Raw genomic sequence first — 9,742 nt, forward strand, 5'->3', positions numbered from 1 at the left:
GCACCCTATATTCCCAGGGCAACGCACCGCGATGACAACAAAGCCCAGAATGAAAGTGCATGTGGCGCTGGAAAGCTGCTCGACTTGCTTTAATCAGCGCTTTTCGATCGGGCCAAAACAATTGCCGGCCGGCACAATATGACCACGAATGGCTCTTCATCAGCTGCCCGATTACCCGATTCTCCAGCCTCTCGACCCTCTTCTCTTCTCCTAGCTCCTCCTGCGCTGGCACACAGAAATTGTTTTGAAAACTTGCTGAGTTTTCAATTGGGCAATACAGTGGGTAGCGTTGGGAGGTTGGGCGCTCAATTTGTCTGGTCAGCTCGGGGAGTTCGGTAGAGACAGCTGATTTTATTGTTTGCCACTGGCCAGTGAGCAGTGGAAAGTGGATACTAGGGATGGGGGGTGCTCAGTGGGTTAAGTGCACTTCATGGCTTATTGACAGAGTTTCCGCTCAAAGGGTAGAGCGATACTGGACCGGTCTGATGCAGTTTTTGTTTTTAGAAAAACTGCGGCTAATAATCTTTATTTGGTGACCATACTTGCTGCTCACTTGGCTAATGTATCGAATTCGAGGCGTAGTGCGCAGCTGAATCTGCGATGATTGATGATGCTGATTTGGGGAAGTTTGTTTTGCTCCACAAAAGTCGTGGACTGAATTTGAATTATTGTCTATTTCGTGGCGACTCGAAAGACTATTTATGATGACATCATTGTGGATGGCAGTTCGCTTAGTGACGAAGCGCACCGAACACTGTCGTGATGGTCTGAGGACACAAGAATGAATGAATGAATGGACTATCAGGTACTACTCAGCGGGGGATGAATTGCAACGAATTTAGTATACCCTTTTACCCTTCGAGTAATAATTGAAATAAAGTGCTGTATTCATAGCCACCAAATTCGTCTACGGTTTCGGCAATAATAACTGCCATTTAAAAGCCGCAAGCTCCATTCACAAGCCGTTTTATCAATGAAACTCAAATGACTTAAGTCGAGTTTAGTGAATGAATTTGTTACGCTGCTCGGCCGTCGAGGTCTTAAGTTGTTTTTCAGCCCACGCTCCTTTTTTTCAGGCCAGACGAACCCACCGACGCAGAAAATGCAGTAGGACTCGCAAACAGCTCAAATCATAAGAAACCAAATCAACTTATTTACAACCAAGAGTGTGGGCGCCACGGAAAATGTTGCCACGCGCCAACCTGTCGCGCTTCCCATTAATTACCCAAAATATTGGCTTGGCATCAAGTCAAGTCCCAGTATCGCGGATGCATAAACATATTCACATATTTGGACCATCAGACGCCGCTCGTTATGTAAGTCGAATAAAAAATCGGAAGCTTACGGCGGATGCCTCTGACTATGCCCATAAAGATGGTAGATGATTTTTCCATATGCATCAAGTTTTATGCCATGTGCCCAAGTCTTCATGTCGTAAATGCCACAGAATTGATGACGCTACTTGGCAAGACAATGACCTACATCAAAAACGAGTGTAATAGTTTTAAAGCGCCGTGGAGTAGGCGGTTCTAACTGAAAGTGCAAGCCTACATATATAAGTAGAGATAAATATATATAGATAAACGAATTGATAGTTGGAAACTTTGGGAATCTTTTTCTTGCTGATTCTGAAAAACAACTTCTCCATTATTACATCTGACCATCTACGTATCTGTGAAGGAATTTGTAGCCAAATTGAATTGGATTTCAGTGCAGTATCGAATGGAGTCTGAGCCAGTTTGGCTGCTTTTGCTGGGCGTGCCGCGACGCCTCCCACCTCGTGGCGGCATCAACTGGGGGCCATTGTGGCAGTGCAACTGCCGCGCTAGACAATCGCTGGCAACTGCTCAAGTGTCTCATGGATATGGATGCAGCGCCTCGTGCACTCACAATTGTGTCAACGCTGCACATTTTCGCTTTTTCTCACATTACCAGTGGCAGTGAGTGAGTCTGAGTAACTGAATAATACGAGCGACTTGTTGCCTTGTTGGCTTGTTTTCCATAGCCAGGCTAATTTGCAACTTTCCACATGCCAGCCAGTAATATTGCGATTGCTCTTTATCTCGCAAATTGCACGGATGCTACGAGTGTGGCAGTGGGTGTAGCGTCTGGGATAGATGTGAAAATGTTGATGTTATGCTTGATTTTTCAGCGATTTATGTGTCATTGTTTTGGCGTTTGGAATTACCCAGTCTCACTTCTCATTGAGAAGGAGATGGCCAATGGTAATGTGGCGCTGATAACTTTCCCTCCTCTCCATTGTTACCAAGTGCGTGTCGGCCGGAAGTGTTGGCTTCATGGCTATATGGCTTGATCCATGCGAGATGATGTAATGATAGTGGGTGCTGCGCTGATGGCCATTAGGCGAATTAGTGCTGCATTCGAAAAGGAAAGTTTTTCGCTTGAATAGGCAGTGAAAATTGTAATGATTTTCACCCAGCCTCTGCGGTTGAATTCAATTTCGATAGCACAAGACAGTGCGCCATTGTTTTTAATATGGCAAATTTTCTTCAATTCCAGACTGTGGGCGAAAAGGAGAAGCTACTCGATCCCACTCATTAATGACCACTCGCCCACCTAATGGCCTCTTCCAGTTGCTTGATGATGATGATGACGGAGCTCATATCTCCCACTCGAAATTCTGCCTAAGTTGTATCTTAACTCAGTAGACGAAGATCAAAGATCAAACATATCATAGGATTATAAGATGATACCCATTGTCAAAAATGACAAGTAGTTTTTAGATATTTTTGCTAATACAAATAAGTTAAATTCGAGTGCTCCTGTAAATGTATAAATGTCTTAATTAGTGACGAAACGCACAGCTAGTTGGTTCCTAAATCTTTTTTAATGAAAGTGAGTGGTAACTATATTGATTATAATGGAATGCTGACTGGTGATTGCTGTGCAATTGTAATACAGACTATTATAAAATGTGTGTCAACCATATTGACAAATGCAAATGATCCACTTTCAAAGTGTGACTGTCATTACCTGTCGCTATCATTTAACCGCTCTTACAACATCGCCTTTGAAGTCTCTATCGATACCCAGTGCTCCACATAGCTCCTTTGTTTATTTGGGCACGTTGGGCTTGTTAGGCTTCCGGAGCTGCGAAGACCCGGTTATTATTATGTCATATGATTCCCAATTTCGAACTATAATGGGTCTCAGCACGCAGGCAGCCGAAAATGCCAGAAGTCAATTAAAAGTTCATTATCCACGCCATGGATGCTGCCCGGCCCACCAGAACTGCCTGTGGATTTGTTTAATAAACAATTTCCGCTTTGATTTCTGGCCGCACGGCGGTGAGAATTCCCCCAAATCCAGGCTAATTAACCTGCCTGCTTCTGATGCGGGCAATTATGCCAGCTTGGGTGTGAAGAGTCGCCCGCTGCCACCGAGTGGGGGTCACCGGGGTGGGGTCACCAGTTGGGGTCACCTGGCAGCTCCAGGCTCAGGTGTTTTTTGCCGCCTCTCGATAGGAAGTGGCTGCTTCCTTTTGTCGGCAGCAACAGTGCAACGCGTTCTTTGCGCTGCGATGCCTTCGCATTTTTCGCGTGCGCTGCGCCAAATTAGCCAGCAATTCGCTCCGGCTTCCTCCGAGTTCATTGATTCTGGTCCACCACTGATCGATCCACTCGAATGCAATTGGCTTTGTTTGGTATTTCTCCCTTTCAGCAAAAGCCGACGAATGCGAAGAACTGCACTCATATAGCAAATCGATGTCATCGGAAGGTAGCCAAGTTGCCATATTAGCTGCTTTAACTTGAGATGAACATGTTGTTACCAGCACCTGCGAACTTCTTTATACCTTTCTTACTATACTATACTATATTTACCTCATAATATCTGTGAGTTAAGTACGGTGGGATATGGTTGATTACTAGCACATTAGACTGGTGGAACAGTCAATTAGTGCATCATTGATAGTTGGAAAGGGCAAAAAGGGTATAGGACAGGAACTTCCCCTTTTCGCTGTGCCAGCTTCCACCGGAAAATATTTGCTTCCGTTCTCTGCTATGTCCATTCTGTGGCATGGAAAATAAATTACAATTAAATGCAACAAACATGCAACACACTTACGCGCTGCGCAGCGCGGCGGATGTTTATTATCAAGTGGATACAACGGCGACAACCTCATTAGCTTCTGTCCCTAGTCGCTGGCCATCGATGGCATGGCTCCCATGCCCATGCCCATGACCATGCCCACCATCCATCGCCCTTTTCCAGATCGAGCGACAGTAAAAGTGGCCCGGGCATGCTAATCCGGAAGTAGGTCATTTTCCGAACGCAAATGAAAGCGTGTGCTCCGGCCGAACTCGGTCTGAAAAGCGATGAAAATCGTAGAAACATACACATATGAGTGCCTGCTGCGAGTGGGCTGTGCTGCCATGGGAAATTGAAACCGAAAACTCTGGTGAAAAGCGAGCTTCAAATGGGAGTCGCATGCACACGGAGCCACTGTCATTATAGTACGGCAATCAAAATGAGAAATAAGACATCGGTTTTGTATGCGAATGGTGTGACTGGGAATAAAGATGACTGTCTTAACGTTGCGATGAAAATCTGCTAACGACATTAATAGGCATAAACATAATTGTTTAAGTGACTTCATATAGTAGGGTAACATTACTTCTTATAGAGCCTATAGAGGGTAACAATCTATACTAATCTAATTCTGTGCTTTGAAATATTTACTTATGGAAAATGAACTATTGTTTGGTTGTGTAGATATACATAGTTTAATTTCGCCTCTAGCCTAGCTGATGAATTTTGTTCACTTAATTGAATTTTAAATGCGCAGTTATGTAAAATATATTGTGTTTCGTTTTCCTTCTAAGGTAAATTCCAGTATACTGTCAATATTACACCAATCTTGACTACGATTAGGGGGCATTAAAGACTTTTGACCATTTGTGGAGCGGCGGCAATTTAAGCAGTGTTCCGTAGACACCACGCAAAATGCGAGCAACTTGCGCATAAATCGCTATGTTTTCAACAATTAACAGTGGCCACCTACCCAAAATGGGGGATCCAAGCCGAACCACAGAGTGACCACAGATCGCCCACGAGATGGCCATGCCTCAGTTTATTGAATCCCACGTTCAATTTCGCTTTCAATTTGACGCGTGCGCAGGCGCAACCTTTCAATTTACATATTCGACATGTGGGCGAAATTTAGTATGATTTCTGCTCATTCTATCCGCGCTGCGGATGTTGGAATTTTTTTTGAATTGCTGTTTCACTTTTGGCCAAAGACAATGGTTCGTTTGTATGATCTTCCCCTGCTTTATTTACATTTAATTAGACCTGGGAAGTCAGTTTGCTTCGATAACAAATATAGCGTGACTGCAATGATCTCAGACATACATTTCTGGATTTTATATAACTAATTATGTTATACACACTAGTTTACTACGCTAGTTAAAAAATAATATACAGAAGAAATATTGGAAACTATAAACTACTGCCCATATAAATAGTTTTAGCCTTAAAGCTTCAGAGGTGAAAAAGTAAGGGAAGTCTACTAGTAATGCAGTTGAGTGCTAAGAAAAAGAGAAAAAGCCAGACAACGTTTTTTTATTTAAATATCCGTACCTTCTGTGGGACTTGAAAGTCCGAAAAAATCTATTTACGTCGCAGTTTAGAGAACTCACTTAAATGGATGCTGTTCTGCCACAAAGTTAAATTTCAAAAGTAAATAAGCAGTAATAAGCAGTGGCGCTATGTGTGGATGTGGTTTTATTTTGAGAAATTTAAGAAATACAAGATGCGATTATTAAATATCAAGCAGAACGAAACAATACCCGTTGCAAAAGCGCTTATGTAACACAGAATTCGTATATATAAGCAATGCAATAATATCTTAGGTACTTCAGGTGAAGCCACTTCTTCGAAATGAACCAGATTTTGTTATGCTCTGCAACTTTACGTAAGTTCACTTATGAAATTTTGAGCACTTTTAAAAACGAGTATTTCTGTATTTTTGTTTAGTGGTGCTTTTTACAGTGGCAAACTGTCAAGCTTTGAAGCCAGCCAACTCATCTATCAGTGATGTACCAAAAAGCGATTCTGAGAACAGTAGATCTCCGCCAAAAATTAGTCCCAAGAACGATGAGGTAGAGTCCAATAATGCTAAAGACGATTCAGTCCAGACAGATTCGAAGAAGAATTCTATCAAGAGTGATGCTGAGGAAGAGGATGATTTGGCGCTGAGTGATGCCCAAACACTAAAAGCCGATTTCCCACCCAATAATAATACCAAAGAAAGTCCTCCGATAGAACCCGAAAATGCTGTCCTGCCAAAACGAAGAAATTCAAGAGTACAAAATACAATCAGGGCCCTGCAACAGAGGTTATTTTTGGAAAGGAACACTACTTTCATGTTCCGGAACATTTCCGTAGCATTGATGAGAGAAGTAGAGGTCAAGAAACAGGAAATTCTCAACGCCCGAAAGTCAAATCTCAATTTGGAGGTCGAGCTAAATGATGCGAACCGCAGGATTTTGGAATTGAATTTGCAGCTGGAAGATGCTCGAAAGTCCGTGAGGCCGTGTCCAAAAAAGGATCCTACCAATCAGTTAAAAGAAGCCAAGCTCATCAAAAAGTATCGTGAAGAATATTGGTCCCTAGTGAAAGAACTTATAAAGCGGCTCTTTAAAGAACTCCCGAAACCGAAGATTGTTCCTTATAGCTTATAATCATATGGCTTTCAATTGTATTAAAACAGAAATAGGAACATGCCGATGGTATTGAGTCATGGCAAAACCTTCTAACTGCGCACTTACTTAATTTGATTGCTAGCCGTAATAAACGCGATTTAAGCCGCTTAAGTCAAGGGGTCTTTGAATTCTTCACAGTCTAGAGAATACGTTTCTACGATGAACTACTTCGTGCCGCTCTGCATTTTCTGTAAGTTTGTAAGGATCTTGGCGATTCGTAGAGTTTTCCTAACTTGGTTTTCATCACTTAGTCTGCATTTGCCTCTGGCAACTCGGCGATGCTGCCCCCTACATAAGCGTTCAGTCCAGTTCACGATCGAGTTCCCAGAAAATGATGGGCGGCATGCTAAGAACATTATATGACTACAATGTCCAGGACAATGTGAACGATTCGAGCGGGCAATTGGTACACACTCACAAAGCAGACTTCAACTCGGATGTCATGAGTCCGCATGAAGTAGAGAAAGTACGCCACCAACTGGCCATCTCACCTGTAATTTACCACCTTTAAATCTCTTAAGAAGTGTTTGTTTTATATGATTTTAATACGCATGCATCTATATTATATATAATATAATTCATTCAAATTATATGATAACCAAAATAAAGTATTTACCCTATTATAAGTGACTAACTTCACAGACTCTGAAAAGCTTATACATATATATTCTAGAAATATGATTCTGGTTCGATTTCTATTTGTTAAATACTTCTATCTGAAGAATAAGCATCAAGCAATATAAGATAGGCCAGCAGACCACAGGACATAAATATAAAGTACATTTTAGAGAAAAACTCAACCCGTAGGCCATAAAGATTAGTCCAGATCAACTTTCTCAAATATGGAATCAGTAATATGCGATGCTGTGGCGCCACTTTAACATAGTCGGTCCACTTGGTCAGTTCCTTTGCTTTTGGCCGACATTTACCTGCTTTAGCTACCTGTGGTCCCCGTGGTGATTTGTTCGTCTGCCCTAATTTACACGACAAAAGTGGAGTGGAATTTCGGCCTTAACTGGAATTCTATACTCGAATAGCATAGGTAAAAGTGTTGTGTTACGTGCTATTAAAATGCCCTTTCACTGCTTGAGAGCACTTCGTTTGACAAATTTATGAATACTTTCAGTTAGGGGATCGAACCCTTTCCTCACTGCTTGAGTTCCAGATATTTCCAAAATTTATGATATGTAGGCTAGAATTTGTTCGCTTTTATTGCCGGTTTTAGAGTACTAATGGCGTCGAATGAACTTTAAATTTCGGGTATGTTAAAATGTAGCTGTTGCATATATTCTTTAAAGTTTGCGGGCCATCTTCATACTAATCCTTTTAAGAGTTCTCCAAACAGCAAACACCTTTAAGTCCTGCGTAACTTTTTGCTTCTGCTCGTTTTTTGTTGGCAGGCAGGCACATTTTTACGAGTAGCAATCAGTAAATGTGTCACGTAATCAAACATGAAAATGGGCTGAAATAAATTTAATATAAACACATACTTGAATGCAAGAATGATATTTATATTTAAGGAACATGACAATCCATTATGAACATAAAAACAAAAAAGAATCATCTGAATTGCATACATGTACATGCCAACACATTTTTCATACCATTTATATTGCTTGGCCAAAAGACAAAAGCCTCCCAACAAAATTACTCGTCCAGAGTGGCAAAGCCGCTTTGTCATGTTGATGACAGCATAACAGCATAAAGAGCTGGAATGAGTTAGGGACTTCTAGATTTGTCTGATACTATAACATCATTAAGAACTCATGACTACAAAATGAACTTATTTTTCATTCCGGGTCTTTGATCCAAAATCATTATTGGGTTAATCTGGGTTTTAAAGCCAAGTCGATAGTTTTGGGTATGAGGAAAGCGATCTGATCAGAACATGGCCTAATAGTGGTCAGGCCCAAACTGTTAAAGGGATTACCGAAGCTTAATTAATTAGAATTAAGTCCGGTCCGTCTCAGTGGTTAACACTTTAATTTCTACCTGAATCAAGAGTCCCGAGTCAAGTGAACACCTGGCCACGGCTGCAGTACGAACACTTCACGGCTAAGTGTCTACTACTTAGCCAACTCTCACACTGCACTGTGCTGGCTGGATACTTTCGAAATGACTTTTGTATTGATTGGCAAGGGACAATGGAAATTAAATCGCATTCGTTGCGACGCAGGACAGGAAACGGAAACGAAAAACAACCGAAACATCGATTCCCATTCAGAGGAGACATCCTGCGGCGCCTTTGTGCCGATTGAAGTGAATCCTGGCCCATGAATGAACCGAAAAATTACCTACACGAAAATACATTTCCACTCATTGTCAATTCGAATACGTTTTATCTCAAGCTGGGAACTTTGTCACCTGCCAGCCAGCTAGTTTTGCTACTTTGCTAAAAATGAAAAAACACAGGTATTAAGAATAATACAATCTATCTACGAACATAGAGCACTCTTTCTTTGTCGAATCAAAGCAGATTGCTTATTGGATTTATTAGCATTCAAATCCCGCAATGAAATAGAGCTTAGACTAATGTTTTATGTAATTTGCAATGTGATTCCTCAGAAGAATTTACCTAAACCATTCATTGTCGTTTATGTTTTTATCCTTAGAACAGTGTTAAAGTTTACAACGATTGTTTAAAAAAGAGGGCACTCTTAAAGACTTCTATAATTTATGTATCTTATCAGAGGGAAGCTTAAATATTTACCATCATAACAAAAACGCAAACTGTTTACTTAGCTGTGTACCCATCCGCTTAGATTTTGATAAGATTTGATTTATACCAGTCCTAGCCGAGCAACTTCGACATACCCTTCCTCGCCGGAATCCTCTGACAATTATTATGATCCAATTACAAATAAATAGTTCCAATCATAAACAATATTGGGCCGTCAACACAAAGGCGTTCATTTTGCGTCATCTGCAGATAAGCTCCATTTCCTGTCACCCACAAGCCCCATGATTTCGACAGACGATTCAAGATAAATATTAGCATATTGCTGTTTTGACTGCGA

The 9,742-nt window shown here is 41.4% G+C and overlaps 2 protein-coding genes and 1 long non-coding RNA gene across 3 annotated transcripts; 2 read left to right on the forward strand and 1 right to left on the reverse strand.

The window, feature by feature from the left end:
- Window positions 1-1,588: 1,588 nt before the first annotated feature.
- Window positions 1,589-5,737, reverse strand: LOC120320625. The gene is made up of 2 exons (XR_005560154.2): window positions 4,637-5,737; window positions 1,589-4,569 (listed from the first exon to the last, which is right to left on the reverse strand). It is a non-coding gene; the product is annotated as an uncharacterized LOC120320625 (long non-coding RNA).
- Window positions 5,738-5,826: 89 nt separating this feature from the next.
- LOC6528101 (accessory gland-specific peptide 26Aa) lies at window positions 5,827-6,779 on the forward strand. Its single transcript, XM_002089132.4, has 2 exons — window positions 5,827-5,935; window positions 5,998-6,779. The coding sequence occupies exons 1-2, from the start codon at window positions 5,902-5,904 to the stop codon at window positions 6,702-6,704; spliced, it is 741 nt and encodes a 246-aa protein (XP_002089168.1). The 5' UTR covers window positions 5,827-5,901; the 3' UTR covers window positions 6,705-6,779.
- Window positions 6,780-6,825: 46 nt separating this feature from the next.
- On the forward strand, window positions 6,826-7,359 carry LOC6528102 (accessory gland-specific peptide 26Ab). Its single transcript, XM_002089133.4, has 2 exons — window positions 6,826-6,915; window positions 6,977-7,359. The coding sequence occupies exons 1-2, from the start codon at window positions 6,885-6,887 to the stop codon at window positions 7,234-7,236; spliced, it is 291 nt and encodes a 96-aa protein (XP_002089169.1). The 5' UTR covers window positions 6,826-6,884; the 3' UTR covers window positions 7,237-7,359.
- The last annotated feature ends 2,383 nt before the right edge of the window (window positions 7,360-9,742 follow it).

Source organism: Drosophila yakuba, chromosome 2L, assembly GCF_016746365.2.
Source record: "Drosophila yakuba strain Tai18E2 chromosome 2L, Prin_Dyak_Tai18E2_2.1, whole genome shotgun sequence".
Taxonomy (NCBI): domain Eukaryota; kingdom Metazoa; phylum Arthropoda; class Insecta; order Diptera; family Drosophilidae; genus Drosophila; species Drosophila yakuba.